Source organism: Hypomesus nipponensis, chromosome 15 (genome assembly GCF_054491055.1).
Source record: "Hypomesus nipponensis isolate SF chromosome 15, ASM5449105v1, whole genome shotgun sequence".
NCBI classification, from domain to species: Eukaryota; Metazoa; Chordata; class Actinopteri; order Osmeriformes; family Osmeridae; genus Hypomesus; species Hypomesus nipponensis.
The window spans coordinates 9157643-9178085 of NC_140375.1; the positions used below are offsets into that span (position 1 = coordinate 9157643).

At 42.3% G+C, this 20443-nt stretch overlaps 1 protein-coding gene across 2 annotated transcripts; it reads left to right on the top strand.

Annotated features, from left to right (window-relative positions):
• Nucleotides 1-4847: 4847 nt before the first annotated feature.
• On the top strand, nt 4848-20301 carry septin4b (septin 4b). 2 transcript variants are annotated; one of them, XM_084673453.1, is made up of 12 exons: nt 4848-5002; nt 10464-10589; nt 11872-12180; nt 12813-12909; nt 13001-13087; nt 13180-13303; nt 13612-13746; nt 14462-14579; nt 15545-15646; nt 16273-16369; nt 16560-16722; nt 16881-17706. In XM_084673453.1, the coding sequence occupies exons 1-12, from the start codon at nt 4958-4960 to the stop codon at nt 17101-17103; spliced, it is 1626 nt and encodes a 541-aa protein (XP_084529579.1). In that variant the 5' UTR covers nt 4848-4957; the 3' UTR covers nt 17104-17706. The 2 variants fall into 2 exon arrangements, with proteins under 2 accessions (XP_084529579.1, XP_084529580.1); XM_084673454.1 differs by lacking the exon at nt 4848-5002 and adding an exon at nt 18354-20301 and having other exon boundaries at nt 10470-10589; nt 16881-16980.
• The last annotated feature ends 142 nt before the right edge of the window (nt 20302-20443 follow it).

Consider the following 20443-nt stretch of genomic DNA (forward strand, 5'->3'; position numbering starts at 1 on the left):
TAATGGCGGTAGTGCTTGCCTGCAGAGGTACTTTGCCGCAGACAGATACTGATCCTGAAAAGCCTTTTTATAGTGCTGGCTGCACAGTTTGGCTGGCCCAGTGGCCCATTATGCCGTATTTAGGGGGAATTGTGTGTTCTTGTGTGTCAATAATGTGTTGCTGGGGAAAACGTTGGCTTTTGACATGAAGCAGCTTGCCAGATGATCTGTGTATGTATAAGTATACAATTTCCCTCCAAAATGACGACTTCTCAAGATCTATAAAGCTTTCTGAATAACGTGCCTTGGTGGCTTTTTGTGTATTAAGAACATCATCTACAGTTTCTAACATTGGTAGTTTAAGAAAGTAGGCTACTTTATGTCAGGGTCTAATCACCTTATTTTTTCAGTTTTATTACTGTAGATGAGAACGGCTTCTGACCAAGACAGGAAGTCCAGTCCAACCGCTGTACTCGTTTATCTTATTGAACATGTTCACCGTACAACGGCAACACTGTTCCTGTGATCATTCACTCCTAATTGACTCTGTCCTCTCGTTTAACGTTTTGAAAAGGCCTCAGGGACCATGAAATCACACAAGGTGGTTTCATGTTCACATAATGAGAGAGATGGACAGGCAGGTTGGAGTTCTGTGTAACAGAGGGAAAACCTCAGCAGACTGACCTGCGTCTCACAGGGGCAGACGTAGTTCACTACCCAACAGATGTTCAACATGTTTTGTCTGGTGTGCTTTTTCATTTCTCAGGTATCATCTGCAAAACGGTTCTCCATTCCCAAGTGGTTTGGCCCAGCAGACCCCTGACTTTTTCTTGCAGGTTCAAACATAGGTGCCTTTTTTGGAGGGGATCAGAAAGCAATTACCTAACTCAATTTTACAGCAATCTGTGAGTCACTGAAATCCAATAGATGGGATAATCGCTTTGAGTAATTGCACGGGGCCAATGGTAAAACCAGTAGTCTGAAAAGCTGGTCTGTGAAAGGTTTAAGTATAATTGAAGGGCAATTATTTAAGATAAAAAGGAAGCCCAGACCTTTTGTTGTGACGTCTGTAATTAAGTTGAAGAATGTTTTACCTGACTTATGAAGCCATAGTGGAATTTGACTGGAGCGTGAGTGTGAATTTGCTTGAAAAAGATCATGCTTTTTGATAAAGGGTTTAAACCTGCTTAGCTGTGCGGACCTACAGAGTAGCAGCCCAGCATTCATATGGCTTTGCTAATGGGGCAGTAATGATTGCTCTGGTGTTATTTTCTTAACCCGTCACCATGGAAAAGGGATGGGAAACATAAATTGTGCAGCAACACCAAACAATTAAATTATTGAGTCAGATTTGCCATATGGTTTTCAATGGTTGTGTATGTGCAAATTCTTTGTTCATTTCTTTGTAGCTCCCACAGGAGACATCAGCAAATGTTAAGTAGCTAAAATAAGTCCCAGACAGCCTTTAGCATAGCTGGAAATCACAGCTCTTGTGCGTAGAGGTATAATTTGGCTCTGCGTTTGGTCACCAGCACAGTGGGCTGAGTTCCGGCAGGAGAGAGCCCAAGCTGGGTAGTGACATGTTACGGAGGTTGGAGGAGCCATGGATGACAGGGTGTGTACCGTCCTTCTCTGCCCAGTAACGGGGATACCTGCCAAGGCTGCTACACAGCGGAGGCCTGGTGGGGTACTAGACAACCTTGACTGTGGTGGAGTTTCTGGATTTTGGTGGTTTAGTGATCAGCCTCATGCAACATTTCTGTGTAGATGACACACATAACTACTGTATTTATACCCTCAGCAAACACAAATGACAAATACGATTAACGTTTCGTATGAACCATGTGTAGTTCACCAGTGTTAAATCCATCTCACTTGACCACTTTGTTTTTCCACTGGAATGTGAGTGTTGGAGCTTGGAGTTAAGATAAGGAATATTCCCCTCCACCTCTCCACATCTTCAATGGCCTCTTCCTCTCTTGAAGCCCACTGGCCACGGAAACACCTCCTCACCAGAACCTCACAAGGCAATTGTTTCACCACTCCGCCACTTCGAGGGGGGAAAAAACAAAGCAGAGAGGGAATTCTTCACTTCGTTCCAACAGAAGCGCTTAGCTGGGTCAGATAAAGGGCCTTAAGTGAATGGAGGAGGAAGTGTAGGAAGTGTAGGCTCGCCACTAAGCGCTTTTGTGAGCCTCTGTGTTATTCTTTCACACAGAAGTAGCCGGTAGGTTACTGCTTATGAGGGGGTTGAGTGAGAAGCAACTTTGACGCTAGGAAAAGTGGGCAGTGCATTGAAGGATGCGAGTTGAAAACACCACAAGTGTACGTTGAAGGGTGTATTCTGTGTGTGAATTGTTAGCAATTCATGAATTTGGTCTCTCAAAGCATCTGGAATTCCTCTCTTGTTCCGCTTTAGTCTGACACGCACATCACATGACTGACCCATGCTTGAGGGATCAGTTGCGCTTGTGTACTAGGTGCTTCATGTGTTTTTGTGAGCTTGCAGTGCAAGCTACTACATGTGCATTGCAATTGTTTGCCAGTGAATGTGATCATGTGTGGGTAAAGTTTGTCCAGCTATGTTTTATCTCAGTGTGTTGTACTCTATAGCAGGCCCATGGCTTTGATTCCGGATTTTGTTGAATGAGATTCTGTGTTTTTCTGGAGAGCACACAAGTGTGCAAGTGTAAGTATAGTTGAATGTGATGAGTACTCTGACACTGGCGAGAAAAGCTGTTTGTTGTCAAGGGCACCAGATGGCGCCACCCTCTCTCCCCAGATAGCTCCTGGTCCCCATGGGGCACGGCGTTGATGATGATAATGCGTGTGTCATCATGGAAAATGTCTCAATGCACCGTGCAGTCCCTAGGGCTGCCAGGGACACTCGCTAGGACCTCACCAAACTGGCCCCTCATTGCTGCATAGCTGATCTTTATTTGGATTCCAGTTAGGAGGCCAGACTCCTGAGAGCCTGCCACTGACAGAAGCCATTTTGGGGCTTTGGGAATTCCAGCATTGGCTCAGATCTCAATGTTAAGTTTATTAGGGAGACCATTACGACACCTCTGGCCCTTTGCCAGATTGTTGTACAATGTAAACAAGGATACGGCAGGCTTTTTAATTATGTTCGTGAATATCCTCCGCAGAGCTGTAAAGACTGCATTTGTCTTGTCTAGTTTTCCGTGTGTGTGTGTGTGTTTCAAATCCATCCCTTGGGCTCTTTCAGACCGCTCAGAAAATCTTGATGACCTGTTCCTTATGAGGGAACAGCAGAGCAGGTTATTAAGGAGGTCCTTGAACCCTCTGACCAGACACTATCTTTTCAAACAGGAAGTACTCAACCACGCCACAGGAAACCGGGCACTCTACTCAAGTCTGTGTGTAAACTGGTATCTACATAGAATGGAATCCTTTTCTGCCTTCAGCCCATACATAGAGATATTCAGGTTTTCTACATAGATAAAGTGCTTTGTGCAATGGAATAAGCCTAAGGGTTCTAGATTTGGATCTGGTTGTGATTTACAGTGATCCATTCGTAGTCTGACAATAAACACCCCACAGTGTGTCTGAGAAGGGTGAAGGCTTTTCCTGTCCTGTGACTCGTCTGGAAAGTAATTAGAAAACTCCCTAAAAGTATATCACTCTCAGTGTTTTCTAATTTCTGATATAGTTATTAACGATTTTTTAATTGTTTGCTCCTCACCATCAAATTAGAAGCGGAGCTGTGCCACTTAGCCTACTTTGCCAGTTTTAGTCCAGGGACGTTTAAGTGAACTTGTTAACCAACCGTATGAGACTGTTACTGAGGATCTTATTTCTTCCTGTTCACTCCTGGTCTGCCTTTAACAAAGGACAGGGGGAAAGGCTGGATAGGAACTTTGACGAAATACCACGTCTTTCCATAGTGTCTATTCATTAAACCTAAAGCCATCGCTCTACACGAGCCACAAGGGGATAGCATAATCTCAAAATCCTCATTCCCCAAGAATGAGGATTATTAGTGGACAAGCCATGCGTGGCCTCCCTGCCAGATTATGGGAAACCATTGTACTCTGGCCCATTTCAGTGACATAAACTAAGCCAGTTTAGATTGTGTATATATGTTTCTATGTTCATGGTGATTTGCAGCTTTAGTGCATTTGTCTACATCTGTGGTTTTTTTCTCCATCGTACAGTCTGTCTCCCTCACAAATGCATGTAATGTGTACACACACACACACATACACACTGGCAGAACTGGTCCAGTGCTGTGTCGCAGTGCCATTCTGGCCCTGGTACCACCAGCTGACAGGCCTGGGGATGGAGCTGGGGAGGGGGGGGGGGTGGCAGAGGGTTGGTAGTGTGGGAACAGTGCCAGAGTGTTGAGCACATGCAGGCTGCAGGCTGCAGAGGATGTGCTCTGAGACACCAGAGCGTGATCATAGCAGTGGAACCACAGAGCTGTAGGCTCACCGTTGATGATTTCTCACATGCTTTTGTTTTGGAACGGGGTGGTAGCAGCAGTGGATGTGCTTTGGGGATCACAGATGTGGCTTTGCAAAACGAGGACAGAGGGCAACAGGCAGATGTTGTAATAAATTTGAGCAGACGCCTCCTGACTCCTGGAGGAAAGACAGACAATGCTGGCAGAAGCCTCTGCTGCAGATGCATCTTATCTACATACTCGCCTTACTATGGACAGAACTGGGGAAGGGGTGGGGTTATGCAAATATGTGCCACACAAGAAATGATGGCATCCAGACAAGGGGTGTGTCTATTTCAGCATCATCCCAAGAGGAAGGGATGTGGTTATGCAGATTTGAAGACATTTGATAGGAGAGGCTGGAGCAAGGGAGTCCATAATGAGCTCTTGTTGGGAGTGTGGAAGCAACAGCAGGACTGAGAAGCTCTCAAGGCCTTTTTATTAGTATTTAGTCCACCTCTTTATTTGGCTGGTCTTATTGGCAGCATCTATTTGCATACCGTTGGGGCCTGAATGGAGAATATGGCAGCAAACTCTGAAACAAACAGCGATTCGGAGGTAGGCCTGTGTGTTTAGCTGTTTGTCCCTTGTGTGTGTGTGTTTGTCTGAGGCAGTGTGACAGCGACTGTGTGTTTTGTCTGAAGTAATGGTCTGTGGGTGTTTACTTCTCTACTCCAACCTACAGGCAAGTTAATCGAGCTTTTTCAATGCAAGGTTTTCCCTGAACACAAGTCTGTGAATGACTTTCAGTGATGCAGCGCCATGATAATACACAGTGTCAGCCATTCATCTGGACACATACCAGGCTGCTTACACTCTCCTGGTCAAACATTATTTTGCATCAGCCAACATATCTCTCAACTGGGCTTTAATGAGATGTGCTAGGAATGGCCAGTTTCCCATGACTCCAAACACATGGTGCTTGTTGTTGCCATGTTTTATTGCCTTTGGCACCCCAGCTGTGTGCCTGTGGTCTGATGAATATTGTTTGTATTCTGTCTGGGTTCTCTAAGATGTTTCTATTGATCAGGTGGAGGAGTTTAATGCTGTGGGGAGAGTGCACAGACTTGGAGAGTGCGGCTGTCTGCATGTTACCATTTAACTGTAATTGACAGCACCACAAGGCCTGCAGTACATTATTGGGCAGAGAGACACAGTGGTTTTACAGTTAAAGAATATGCTTCTAATTCTTCTCAGTGAATCGTACTTGAATGGAGCAGTGAGTGTATGGGAAGAGTCATCTTTCTTTTTCTCTTCTTCATCGTGTCATCTCGAGGGAAGGTGTCTGGGTTCACAGTGTTGGTGCTTTGCTCGGGGTTTGAGTGAAGCACAACATGGTATTTGTGGAGCTTTCTTCCCCTGTATGTTTATGTAGTGCTATGATAGCACCACTATGTGCATGTCTGCCTCTTCTCTCCTCTTTCTCCCTCTCTCTGTGTCTCTCTCTGTCTGTCTCTGTCTCTCTGTCTCTTTCTCTCTCTCTGTGTGTGCAGCCTCACACAGGGCCCTGCTGTACTGATCTAAACAACTACAGCATTCACACAGAGCACACATGCTCACTTCACCACCTGCCATTCAGTGAGCAACTAGGAACCCTCACTAGCCTAGCATTCCACCGCATTGACATTCTACACAGAACTAGCTTGGGAATCAGATTCTGACCATGAAAGCTGAATGCGGGTTGATGAATGGTCAGCATCGCTTCAATAAAAGTGCATGATTAAAAACTCCATAGGTATGGGTAAGAGTTGGCCCAGTGTTGTCTTCTCAGTAGAAAACAACTCAAGTTTTATACAGATGTTGTGAAGTACTTTACATTCTTTACTGTTCATCCACAGTGTAGTGTGGTTCAGATCCCTCTAGAAGCACAGCCATGTACCATCATCATTGTATACAGGGTACAAAGAATTCTGTCATTTAGGACTTCCTTAAGATTGTAATCAGCTTTCATCAAAGTGTCAATAGCAAAATACTGCACTGTTACTTTTTTCAGCTGTCTCTGTGCATTTCCCATGTCATAGAGGGCTAAGTGGATGTTCTTTAAGGGCCGCATACAATACATGCTACACATCATCTCTCAGCAATGTGGCACTCATAACTTGCAACTGTGTTCCAACATTAACAAAGCAGAGTATTGTTGCCAGCCGCATGGCTGTTTACATAGAATTTGGTTTCATGTAGCCTACTTTAATTGTTTCTCGGAGACCAATTCTGGCAAACCATCAACCTTTAAGTACCTCAGAAAGTTCCTCTCTCATTTCCCACTTCCCATAATGGCTTCCCATTTCTGCCGAGTTGATGTTAAGTCTACAATGGGCTCTTTGAGATGATAGAAGCTACCCTGGAGGTAAACACTCTTCAATACGTATGTGAAATGGCCCACAACATGCCCTTCAAAGAGGTTATTAGAATGAATTAAAGATAATTTGATTCCTCCAAACTTCTTGTAATATGCAAGTTGTTGCTTTCACCTTGCCAGCTACTTACACATGAAAAACAGGGCATTCCATCTCCACAACTCCTGTAGTTATGAGATAATGTCTTAGATGGTCAGGTTTTTAATGACATGGCTAATGCTGGCTTTTCATTTGCAGTATTCTGCTGTCAAGTTGAATTAGATCTGTGCTTTTTTCTACACCAAGATGCAGTTCCAGTTAAGTGCTCTGCTCAAGGGCTTTGACAGCAGTCTGCCACCTTGGACTTGAACCAGTAGGTTTATATAGTCTGAACACCACTACATTACAACTGTTTTATCTCCCTGTGTGCTTGTTTCAGTTGAAAGCGCAAGCACCATGATCTGTTCATCTTTAGTTTTATAGAGGCAATACCCTATTAATCAGACATGTAAACTCCTCACCTTTAGGTGAGACTCACCTTTTTCAAACCAAAATGCTGTGTTGGCCTTGGCCTAACCCAGGCATGCACACACTGTTTGCATGCCTGTATTAATGTTAGAAATGGTTTTTGAAATGAAATGGTTTTTCCCTGAATAAATGGCAGTGAAAGAAGCAGCAATTAGGCCTACCTAATGAACTGGTTCAGGCCCCAGAAGGCCCTCTACTGTGCACTCTAGAGAAAGTCATTTAGCCTACTTAACTCCTGTGTTTTAGCTGCACAAATCAATGTGTGATATTAAGAAGCAACTACATTGATATTTCAGAGGTAGGTCATACATGTTATGTAATTGTCTAGAGGAGGATTGTCCAAAGCAGAGGCAGAGGATGGATTGGGGCTCTGCACTGCTCTCTGTCAAGTTTCTAAAGCAGTAAATGATCTGAGTGGTCTGATCCAAGTGTCTTTCCTCATGTGTTGACCTCCAGTCTGAATGGGATTGTAGTGTGTATTCTCCAAGCAGCAAACGTAGTTACCTCCAATGGTTAGCTTAAGCTAGTCACTGTAAGCTTATTGACAAATGGGTAGTGTTGTTGGGTGGCTCATGACAGTGTATTTTTGATTTATAAATTGAGCGATTCTCAATTACAAAATGTAGTTTGAGGTTGCTACCTCGCATGTTTGTGAAAGTAGTGATGTGATTGATGTGACTATCAAATTATATGTAAGTCATAGTAAACACAAAGCCCAAAAGTGTTTTAACAAAAAGTCATATGAGAATGTTCCCACTTATTTTCTCCAATAATAGATGCCTATAAAGATTAATATCTGAGTTTATTCTGAGTAGCCTATATAATTAAGTTTTCTTTGGATGTTGCCATGGTTCACATTTAGAACATAATTCTTCTAGGCAGACCTTGGTGGTGCATGACAGAGTGATTGAGCCTAAATAAACCCACATATTCAAGAATCTGGTGCCTCTGTTTTGGTCTGGATGGTGAGCTGTAGGATACTATGAGATCTGGTGCTGGGATGGGTTGCATTCTGTGAGAATCACTCATTTCTCTAGACATACAAGTGGTTTAATGCTGTCTCAAATGTTCCCTTTTGACTGTGTCATAGTGTCGGATGAAGAACTCGAGAGGCTATGTTTTGTATTTGGCAACCAGCACAGGCGAGGGAATGGGAGATCTGTCTGCAGCGAAATCCCTTAAACTCATCTTAAATCCCTCTCAGTTGTGGCTTGAATGCTCCTTAGACTTTTATACCACAGATAATCACACACTCTAGCAAACTGACAGCTGAAATAGTGCTATGCGTGAAGGGAAACGGCTCTATTGTTGCTTAGTCGACAAACTTGGGTTTACTAAGTGTAAAATGAGAATCCTACCTGACCACAGTCATGCATAATATTGCCGGGACTTTGAGGTAATCGTCACTATGGTTTTGTTGAGTTAGGCCTAATTTATTTATTTATTAGCTTTGTAACGTTAGGGAGATGATCAGATGAGTCCACTCCAGTATAGTGTAATACAAAATGACATGACCCAGTTAGTGCTTTTGGCTTCCTCATGGATAACTTGAAACTCAGTGGTAATGTACCATTATACGCACCACTCCCCATGACGTGTAGGTGGTACTGCCACAGCATTGGTTTAGTAACGAAGCATGGTGGTGTGATACTATATTGGTGTGTCAATGCTCATGATGGTTTTCCCCGGGGCAGTGGGACAGCTCGATGGGGCTGAAGGACGTTGTGTCCTGGTGTTGGGGTGGGTGGGGGGGGTTGTCGGTGGCCATATAAAAGCACAAGGTTCTGGCCATCTCCTGCACCGGCTCGTGGGAAGGGCTTGAAACATTGGTTCCACAGAGGTAGAATTCCAGGCTGTCTGTAAAGGTTACCACAGGCAAGGTACTACAAGAAAGCAGGTGAGGTTATCTTTTGGTGGAGGTATAGTTTATTCCTGTGGAAAATTTATTCAGGTACCATGTGGAAAATTTGTTTTTTCCATTGCCATTTAGGAAAAATGTATAGTTGATATATTAAATTAGAGTTAGGCCTAATGTGTTGTAAATACTGGATCAGAATAGTTAAAAATATATTTCTAATATTTTTGTGAATTAGAATTATAATTTGTATTAATTTGATCCTGTAGCTATTCTCTCTTTACTGATAAGATGGATTCTACCTAGTGGGACAGTATTTATTGGGACCAAGTTTTCCCTCAAGCTTGAATTTAATACATGATTGGTCAAAACTGTGTATTATTAGCTATATAACTGTTTTTAAGTACAGGATTATGTGTAAATGTCTGTTCTGGATGACAAACACTCCATCTTTGGACCAGCGTAGGCAAAGGCTTCTATTGACTACCTCCGGAAGTGGGACACATGGCTGTCCAGCACTACAGAATAGATTGAACATTGATCACGTAGTTTGGTCATGGCCGAGAAAAACAGGTCATTGGCCCTCTAATCTTTCAACCTATTAATTTCCTCCAGCCCCTAAGCACAAAATCCTTTTGCAATTAAAGCTGTGAGGATGACTCTAAAAATCTTGTTCGGATAACATGAAAAGCTTTGTTCGGATTACATGGGAAACCTTGCATAATAAATTTAAGGAAGAATAGTGCATCAAATGAATAGAGAAGGTTGAAAGTAAACTGAATTCACTTGAATGACGACTAAATATTCAGTGTGTTACACACCTGCAGCTGAATCCGTATGTCTCATACAACGCTGTGTTTCAAGCATCCAAAAGGAAGAATTAAATAATTTAACCTACACTAAGTGTGACGGCACAAATGCAAAACACTATGCTTGGCTGGAGTGGCAGATGGCCGGTCCCCACAATTCTTTCAGCACTTTCCACTATGAAGTGCTCAGCCCCTCTACGTGTTATTCAAGTGGACAGCCCTTTTCCTTATCCTGGCTTCCGAAACCAAAACATTTTCTATGGCAGAATCCAGGGATCCAGATGTCTGTGTCATTCATTGTTTCAGGTTTATTTATTTTATTTTTTTTGGTTTTCTGTCCCACCCCCCTCCACTTGTTCTACCATTTCCACTCACACTTTTGCCACTTCTTGGATTGGTCTTTGCCCCCAACCCTCACCTCGCTGCCCTTATCACCCTGTCCTTGCCCACCTCCACCTCCACTCCAAATGCATGTTCCGTTCTGGATGGAGATTGCAGAGTGCACTGTAGCACCAGTGGCAATGGAGGACAGTGACCATGAGGTTAACTCATCTTCAGACGAGCAGGACTCCGCCCCACCGTCCCCTGACCACACCAGGGACCATGAAGCCGAGCAGGTAACCAGAATATGCCCCAGAACCCCACTCCTCCAAACCTCTTACAGGTCGCTATCAGCTCACTGAAGAAAAGACAAATGGGTTTGTCTGGTAAAATTGGGTTTGGAAGGAATAGAAAATTATCTTTGTGCATTTGTAGCCTCACTTTAATTCCTCAACAAAGGGTAACTTAATTATTGAACAGAGATATGAGCCCTATATACTTTGCTGTCCTGAATGACTTTTTTTTGTCCTCTTGAGTCAGAATCGCCTTCTAGCCCTCTCAATGCCACTGCATTATTTAGCATGGAGCAAGCTGGGAAACCTGTAGACATTTTTGAACCAGTAGACCTTTGGTAACTTGAGCATCCACCTAGAACATGCACACACAAGTACGTTCACGTGTACCGACGCTGTTAAACACATGAATAGTGTGTATTGTCTTTTGTTATTCAGTTGGTTTCCTCTTGTGGCTTGGGAAGAGGAAGAGAAAAACGGTAATGGTCATGGTACAATTCTGCAAAATTCAGAAAAAATGTTTTCTAGATTTTGTTCTAACGTTACATTTATAATGTGAATATGCAGGCAATGCCTCTTGACCTTATAGTGCAGCCCATTAGATGCCTCTTTCTATGACTTGGCTACTTTTTTATTGAATTGTCTCCAGCATCTGTCATGGCTCAAACTGCTTAGCAGAGAGAATCCTTTATCCAGCCATACACGTGCAACCAGACATATCCTTATTTTGCCAACAAAGTCAGAAAGGTAATCTAAATGATGAGAATGCAGTTGAAGCGTCCGGGTTCGTTTAGGTTCATCTGTGTTGGTCAGGGTGAGTATCTCCGCTGGAAGTGGAGGTTTGGCTTGATGCAAGTTGCCAGTCGTGGATCTACTTCCTTCTGCATTTGAACCTCGTAAATCAACCCATCAGAAAAGATTTTCAGTTTCTGTGGGTTATGTTAAAGTTGAGTCAATCGGTATCTTCTTTCCTTTCTGTTTCTTTGGATCTCTTCCGCCCCCTTGATGCTGTACCTAGGCCCACCCATAAATGTACTCATACTACTAATGATCTCTCTTACTTGTTTAACCTCAAAGCTTACCTTTACAACGTTAATAGTGTCTCTAACCACTCAAAACAATATATATTTCCTTCTTTCTTTTCATCCTTGAACTCCCCTGTTACCGTTTCTTCTGTTCCACCTTCTCCTGTCCTCCATCCATCTCAATATCCCTTCCTGCCTGACCACCATCTTTCTATACTGCCTTCCCAATCCCTGTGCACCATCACTTGGTCCACCCCCAGCACTCAAGCCACTCCGAAGACTCAGAGCTGGAGAACATCCTCCAAGACCCCCACCAGAACGGGGGGCATGGCCACCCCCATCCCGGCCACGAGCACCAAGTGGACCGGGAGGCGGAAGGGGAAGACCACCCCCATACGCCGGGGACACCCACCTTCTTGCGGCCACCCACGGCTGGCAGGGCACAGCCAGAACCAGGTGTAGAGTCCAGACTGCAGCTGGGCGGTCTGGACTATGACCTGTCTTCCCCTCTCAGCCCTACAAGGCCTAAGAGCCCCTGGGGCCGCTTTGACCCGTACGACACGTCCGAGGTAACTGCAGGGGCATTTTGAAAAGACAAGGAAAGGGAAAACCCTCCAATAAGTCGGCAGCTCCCTCGCCCCAAGTAATCTCAGGCCCCGGCATCTATTTCATAAATGAAACCACTGAGTGTCAATTTGAAGGCAGTATAAACTGAACACTGAACAGTGTTTTTCTTGTTCTTTGGCATTTTTTCTTTGATAATGATGAAAGAGACTTTTAGTATGGCTGCTGCTGCTGTAGGACCTTCATTAGCGTAATATCATGACATAAGGAGAGACTTTATTGGTTTGGCATGACTGCATACATCTGACCATGGAGGTTGAAAGGCTATGGGTTCATGAAATGGATTTTCCAATTTTTTCTTTGTTTACATATTATAAAGTTGTTGGTTTGCTAAATGGTTTCATTCAAGCAAGACTGTTTGCTTGCTTTTCTTTTGACTTGGATTTGGCTCTAAAAATTGAAATTGGTTTGGGGTTGTGAATATGTTGAAGGAACATTGCATTGTTCGAACTCTGTACAATTTATATAATTGAATATGGTTGGGTGCAAGTTTCTACTCACTTGTGACTTAACTTCAGTGTACAGTCTCCCTTCAGAAATCACTGAGATATCAATAGGGTATGTCTTTGTTTTTCAGGACCAAGACAAGGAGTATGTAGGATTTGCCACACTTCCAAATCAGGTGCACCGCAAATCTGTCAAAAAGGGCTTTGACTTCACCCTCATGGTTGCAGGTGAGTAGGAAGGAAAGGAGGGGAAACAAGTTTGATATTCTGCTAATTCCCACATTGATTCCTTTTCTCCCTTTCCATACTCTGGTATAAGGAGAGTCTGGTCTGGGAAAGTCCACCCTCGTCAATAGCCTCTTCCTCACAGACCTCTACAAGGACAGGAAGCTTCTCAATGCTGAAGGTGAGACAATCTTTTGGACGTTTGTCCAAACTTGGCTACCAAGATGATCTAGTATTTTGGAAGCCATCATGCTGTGTGTGTGTTTTGACCAGAACGGATCACTCAGACTGTTGAGATCACCAAGCACACAGTGGACATTGAGGAGAAAGGTGTCAAGCTCAAGCTTACGATTGTGGACACCCCAGGTTTTGGAGATGCTGTCAACAACACTGAATGGTACATGTCAAAAATCCTTACTCTGAATGATGTGTCTGTCATTGTGAAGCTTTACAATCAAAAACCTGGTTATTGCACTTTGCATAATTCCCGATACTGACTCATCATGGTGAAATGATTGGTTGTCATTCACAGTCCTAGAAGCAAAATGTCTATACACATGGACTAGACCATTTCTGCAGTCACATGACTTGTGTCATTTCTACAGTGTTTCAGCCAGAGCTCTATGATTGAACTAAAACTAGCAGGGTGCCTGTGTGCCTGCATTGCCTCAGTGCTGGTGTGTCTCTGTGTATCCCCCGCCCTAGCTGGAAGTCGGTGGCGGACTACATCGACCAGCAGTTTGAGCAGTACTTCAGGGACGAGAGCGGCCTCAACCGCAAGAATATCCAGGACAACCGTGTGCACTGCTGCCTCTACTTTATCTCCCCGTTCGGCCATGGGTACAGCACAGATTGAGAGGCTAATTCTGTGAAGCTAACCCCTTTTCTTGTAGTCTCTGTTTAACTTTCACTGGCAGGTATTGCCTCTAATGGTGGTTTGATCAAGGCAATGGAACATATTTAGGATAACTAGTCAATCTATCCTAACTAGAAGGATATAATAGGATAAATAGACCACTTGCTTCCTAACCATTCCCATATTCACATACAAACTGACCCATAATAATTGTGTCCTTCTTGCACATCTTAACTTGAATACGAATGTGCAAAAAAGTACAGGAATACAAGTACATACTTTAAAGGTTGCATGAGGCCCTATATGTTCCTAATGTAGCAGGCATTGCATGAATCCACCCTCACTCACCAAAAGATAGATTTATATCTTGTGCAATGCAAACTTTCCCTCCAATCACCATGGTGATTGGTAATGCAGTACTTTTGTCTACATTAATGCTCCATTTCACACCACTGTTTATTGAGGAAGGAAATCTTTAGGACAGTTATGACGCTGCAAAGCCAGATAGACATGGACAGAGCTCCCTCTGTTGGCCACTGTGAGGCTAACCAAGGAAGGACGAATTATAAATGCATTTTGTTATGTCATCATTAAATTGTGTGGACTATCACAATGTTTCTATAGCTATTTCGGTCTTGGCATTTTCCAATTTAGGAAACCCCTGCGAGTGTTTTAGTGTTTTTTGTTCATCTCTTCCAGTCTCAGACCTCTGGATGTGGAGTTCATGAAAGCCCTGCATGAGAAAGTCAACATTGTGCCTATACTGGCAAAGGCAGACACACTCACCCCTACTGAGGTCAAGAAAAAGAAAATGAAGGTATGTTATAACCACTCTACAAGTTATCCTGTTTATGGGAAAACGTGATTCCCTCCGTGACTTCTTGGACTTTTTGATTGTATGGGCTCACAATCCTCAATTCAAGAATGTCAGGGTCTCATTCACAAAAATTTCGACCGCAGCTTAATCTGGCCTTTGCCCAACCACAAATAGCGCACGGTGTATTTCCGCATTTTGCGTGGTATTTATCAAACCAGATCCTCGTCGGGCAATCAGCGCCTTACTCCGCCCTTTAGTGTAAAGACAGGAGAAATCGCCTGCATGTTACTGCCACCATGGGTGATTTGAGGAAAAGAAAAAGGTTTGGCAAACAGGAGATAGAAATATTGGTTCACAAAGTTACAGCTAACATTAACATGTTACAAGGAAGAAATATACTTCTCCTCCCATCTCTTTGCGACACACACCAACTTTCCCTTATAGCCTCCCAACAGCAGTAATCTGCATTTTTACTCAAGTGCGCTGGCTTTGTAAATACGGTTTTATACATTTACATTACATTTAATCATTTAGCAGACGCTCTTATCCAGAGCGACTTACAGTAAGTACAGGGACATTCCCCCCGAGGCAAGTAGGGTGAAGTGGCTTGCCCAAGGACACAACATCATTTGGCACGGTGGAATCGATCCAGCAACCTTCTGATTACTAGCCCGACTCCATTACCGCTCAGCCATCTGACTTTGTCTTTACCCGCTATTTTACGCCTAAAATGGCCACTATTCCTGTAAGTAAATGAGGCCCTCAGTGTTTTATTGAAATACCATACCTGAAGAAAATCACACTTCATTGCAAATCAAATTAAAATGTATTTGTATAACCCTTTTCACATACAAGCATGTCAAAAGGGGTTCACCTACGCCCATAGAACTGCCCCTCAACATTATAATGCAACCTTGCTCCCTTTTGCTCTCTCTTTTCTACACCTCCATTGACCGGACGTGTAGATCCGAGAAGAGATAGAGCAGTATGGGATCAAGATCTACCAGTTCCCCGACTGTGACTCAGATGAGGATGAGGACTTCAAGCAGCAGGATCAGGAACTGAAGGTAAACCAGATTCACCCCGACCGGAATCATCCAAAGTCATTTCCTTCAATCTAGATTCTAAGAGCAGTACAAGGTTCCATGTATGATCTCATCATGTATGACTTAGCTAAAACAGAACATAATGCCACATTCATTTAAACCCTTGGTCGCTCATAGAAAAGCTCAATGACCTGTGAAAACAAAGTAAGTTACGTTCATGGAAAAGACAATCAAAACGTAATCCTTTCTCTCGATGTTACCTCACACTACCCACTCACTAACTTACTCATAAACCTTATTGACAACCCTTTTAAAATGGAGGTATAACTCCTTATTTAAGAGATTCGTTTGTCAGGGGGTAATATAACATGTCCACTGCATCAATGTTAACGATTACGTAGCCTTGAAGAGTCACCTACTTCCTACTTCTATCAATCTTATGTTTTAAAATGGTGGTACATTAGGGGTGCTGTCTGGGGTGGATGGAGAGTGTACAGGATGTGAGAGAAGGAAGCAAAGAGACCAAGGGGAAGGAGGGCATTGGGTCATGAGAAATGGTAACAGACATGCTCTTAATCACTGCATGACACATTTGTTTCCCTAAATCCACTTACGTCCATCTCTGCGTATGCGTCTCTCTCCTCCAGGACAGCATCCCATTTGCTGTGATTGGCAGCAACACCGTGGTGGAGGCCAAGGGGAAGAGAGTGAGGGGGCGTCTCTACCCATGGGGCATAGTGGAAGGTAACCACTGTCTGGATATTCTTTTGAAGAATAATATTAAGTGATAATATGTCATTGGAATTATGTGAGCAATCGAGTGTAGTGTATGGTTTGGCTTTAATGAAAGCCAACATGTCCGTTATATTTTCATATCAGGGGTATACCTGCCTTTGTCACATTTCCTAAAAAAATTCCCGCTCCCATTCAACAGTGGAAAACTCTGCACACTGTGACTTTGTCAAGCTGAGGAATATGCTGGTGAGGACACACATGCAGGACCTGAAGGATGTGACACGGGAGACCCACTATGAGAACTACAGAGCCCAGTGTATTCAGAGCATGACCCGGATGGTGGTGAAGGAGCGCAACCGCAAGTACGCCCCTCATCCACCCCCAACACACACACACGCTCACCCACACACTCCTAGAATTCCGACTAACGCTTAAATAATGCAAACATGCACCACAGCGACTCTCTACACACCTGTTAAACTACTTGAATGTCCTGTACACCATGTGTCTGCCTCTGCAGTAAGCTAACCAGGGAGAGTGGAACAGACTTCCCCATCCCTGTGGTACCGGGTGTGGCGGACACGGACACAGAGAAGCTGATCCGAGAGAAAGATGAAGAGGTACAACACCTGGACCACGGTCACTTGGACCACAACCACAAAAACACTCACAAGCAAGAGCATCTCGACCCACATGAGCACTCAGACACCCACTCTGACCCTGGCTTAGACACAGAACTCTGACCCTGGCTTAGACACGGGACTCTTTCTAGGCTGTCAATCACTCACATGTATACTTTTACTCTTGGGCTTTCTGTGTTCATTGTAATGGTTGGTCATCAAGTCCAAAAATGTGATTGAAGCGCTTGTCTGAACACCTCCCTCCGAGCTCCCACTCCCCAGACGTTTAGTTAGATCTGAAAGGTTTGGATAGGCAATGCTTCAACCAGCTTACAGCACAATCTTACAGGTCAAATGTTCAGTTTGGGACCAGTGTCAAGGTACGCCTCAAACCCTTGTAGGAGTGGACCTGAATATACAAGGTCACATTAGCAAGGATAGTCTTTCTTGATGGAATCAACCGTGGCATTATTTATTTATTTATTTATTTATTTAAGCTGTCTGCAAATTGTAAACAGTTCTGCTAGTTTACTGATTTTACAAGCCCCCAAAAATACCCTGTCCCAGTCATAAGAAACCTTGACATGAGTTTCATCAATGGATTAAAGGCATACAACGAACCACAGTATACAAGCACAATCCAACTGATTTTCTCCTTCCTCCCCCCAAAAGCATTTTTTCTAAATAACAGAAAGTGTTGCTTTCTGTCTTTTTATTTTCTGTATTAAACCATCATTAAAACTTTGCAAACACAAGTTTGTCACAAATGTTATTTTGGATTTTGAAGGTGTGGTAGGTAAGTCAGTTTGACATAAACAGCACTGTACATGTCTATTTCTATACACACAAACAGTAGCCTACTGTACATGGCCATTCTCAATGCATTTTGTTAAATATTTTGGGTTAAATTAATCTCTATGGCCGATTCATAATAAATCCCCTCACATTGTGATGAGGCTCACTGACAGTTACTGTACATATATTATAATAATATCCAGTCGTAGCTAAATAACTGGAGAACTGGTCAGTAGTAACAGGATAGGACTGAAAATGTCATGAAACAGACACAAAAGCATCTGTATCATGACACATGTTTCAGACAAAACAAACCTATTGATCCGAGCTGTCCATACTTTGGTGTGATTGGATACGGTTGAGTTGCAGGTGTGGTCATGTAACAGTAATTAATTTGCATCTATATATTGATTGGACCGCCCCATTGCACTGTTGACATACTCCACCTGGCAGATTCTGTTTTTTATTTGATTTTTAAACTATAATTATTCTCATCAGCCTGTGTAAAGGTATTGTATTGTTATATTTAACAGGAGTTTGTACTAGTTTTCTAATCCCATTTCTTATTCCCTTCACAGTTACGGCGAATGCAAGAGATGCTTCAGAAGATCCAGGAACAGATGCACACTCAGAAAGAGGCCTATTAACCCAGGTCACTAGAACCCCCATCCCTATGTAAATGTCTCCTTTTTCCAATAACTGGGAAGAACAATCCCATAGTCCCCCTCAATTCCAATTCAGAAACAATGTATTGCCTGCCTGCCATAGACCTCCACTTCACAGTTGTCATTAATCTTTACTATTAGATGTTAGAGGCACAAACTATCACAAGAGGCTAGTATAAAATGAAAATGTGCTGCTTCCAAAACATAGTAATTCTACTGTCTCTTCACTTGTTCAACAAAACTACTGCCAAGGCAGGAGAGCACAACACCGTTAACTAACAACTTCCTGAAGCTACAAAAGAAGAAATGTTTGCAATTTATGTAATTTTGTGTTTTGAACCTTTTGATAACACTGCGTTGACACGTGCCTCCATGTCATCGTGTTTTAGAATGGACATTTTTTATCTGTGTGTCAGATACTTTTTGACTTCATATTTCTTTTACAGTATCATGTGGGGTACACTTTAGGCAAGAAATGACGTGTTGTCGATTGACAGTAGACACGTTTTCAGTTTGGTGTCTGAAGCACAGTTTCTGCTTTCGAGTTTTATTTTTGAACGTTGATACTATTGATGAATTTACAGATAAAATGTAATTATTTTTTTCTCTTTACTATTATGTTAGGTTTTTAAACATTTTTGTTACAGGATCACGTAATTGCTCTTATTTGTATTATCGCACAGAAAACTGAAAAATTCCTCATCATAGTTAGTTGAACGTATGCAAGGTTTTACTCTCTCAAGAATCGTTTTTGTATGATGGGATCTTTTTTTGTTGTTGTTAAAAGGTAAGAAAAAGAATAAGATACCAAATTAACATGTCAGTATGCTCTTTGATTATACCATCATAAACTGCTTGATATGAGAGTTGTTTTTGGAAAAATTACCCAGATCTGTTTAAGAATTTTCTCAACAGGTTATTCATGTATTTACCTGAAGCTACGTACTCTTCTGAGAAGAATCTCAAGAGAAGGAGGTAAAAAATCTTATTTGTATATATGTATCAGTATACATATAAAAATATAACAGAAGTTATATATCCCGATGGTAGACTGCAACTATGATGAGACCCTAATTTTGCCTGTGGCCAGTTGGTAGATGAGAACCGGGCAGTTTTAATAAGCTTGCCTATTGTTGTGAAAGTAAGTTCTTGAATACCTTCTTGCTTCTTGATGGTTGTGATGACATTAGTGGACACAAAGATATACCCTCAAAAACATGAACCTGTGAGAAGCTTATATCCTCATATTTTGCATAATATGCATTCATCTAAGGGAAGAAAAGAGGCTGATGTGCTGAAAGCAAACGTCATTTTCATTTTCCCTCAATTTTAAGTTAAAGTTCACCCTTTAACTTAAGCTTGTATCAGCTTTTTGTGGTGTAGAATTTCCTATTAATACAAACTATTTTGAAGTAAAAGGGTATATTGATGTTAAGATAATAATTTAAAAGGTTGAGCTACAAGTACAATTTTTCAAAATCACTTAAAACCACTACAATAAGTTTACATTTCTTGAAAGGATATTTTAAATATTGTTTCCCATTTTGAATGCATAAATGTTCTCTCCACAGAGCACTGTCTTCTGTTTATTATTTGCATGCTTGATGTTTCCCTCAAAGCGTTTGCCAAATTTGCAGTCTGCTTTGAGTACTCATTTGATCTTTTTTGAGTCTCAAAGGGACTGTCCAATTCTGAATGAAAGGGGGTGTTTTTGTGTTTTATTTTATAAAAAATACTTCTTTTTGTTGACAAACTACTTTTGAATATATTTATGTAATAAATAACTTTATAAATTCATAGGAGAGATCTATTGAGTTGGATGAGTTGTGATACAATAATAAAAAATTGAATATGTATAGAATATTTGTCTCAATCAATATATTTTGTGAAAACAATCTAATGGTAATACATGTTATGTTGCCAGCTAAAAAGTTAATGTTTAATTCAGTCTCTTTATCTATTGGTCTCTCACTTGAACAATGTGAAAGTGTGGCCATTTATCT

Coding starts and splice junctions, on each gene's coding strand:
- septin4b (XM_084673453.1), top strand. CDS start 4,958: ATGGAGAATATGGCAGCAAACTCTGAAACAAACAGCGATTCGGAG. Junction 14,580..15,544: donor TCAAGAAAAAGAAAATGAAG/GTATGTTATAAC, acceptor CCGGACGTGTAG/ATCCGAGAAGAGATAGAGCA. Junction 16,723..16,880: donor GTGAAGGAGCGCAACCGCAA/GTACGCCCCTCA, acceptor CTGCCTCTGCAG/TAAGCTAACCAGGGAGAGTG.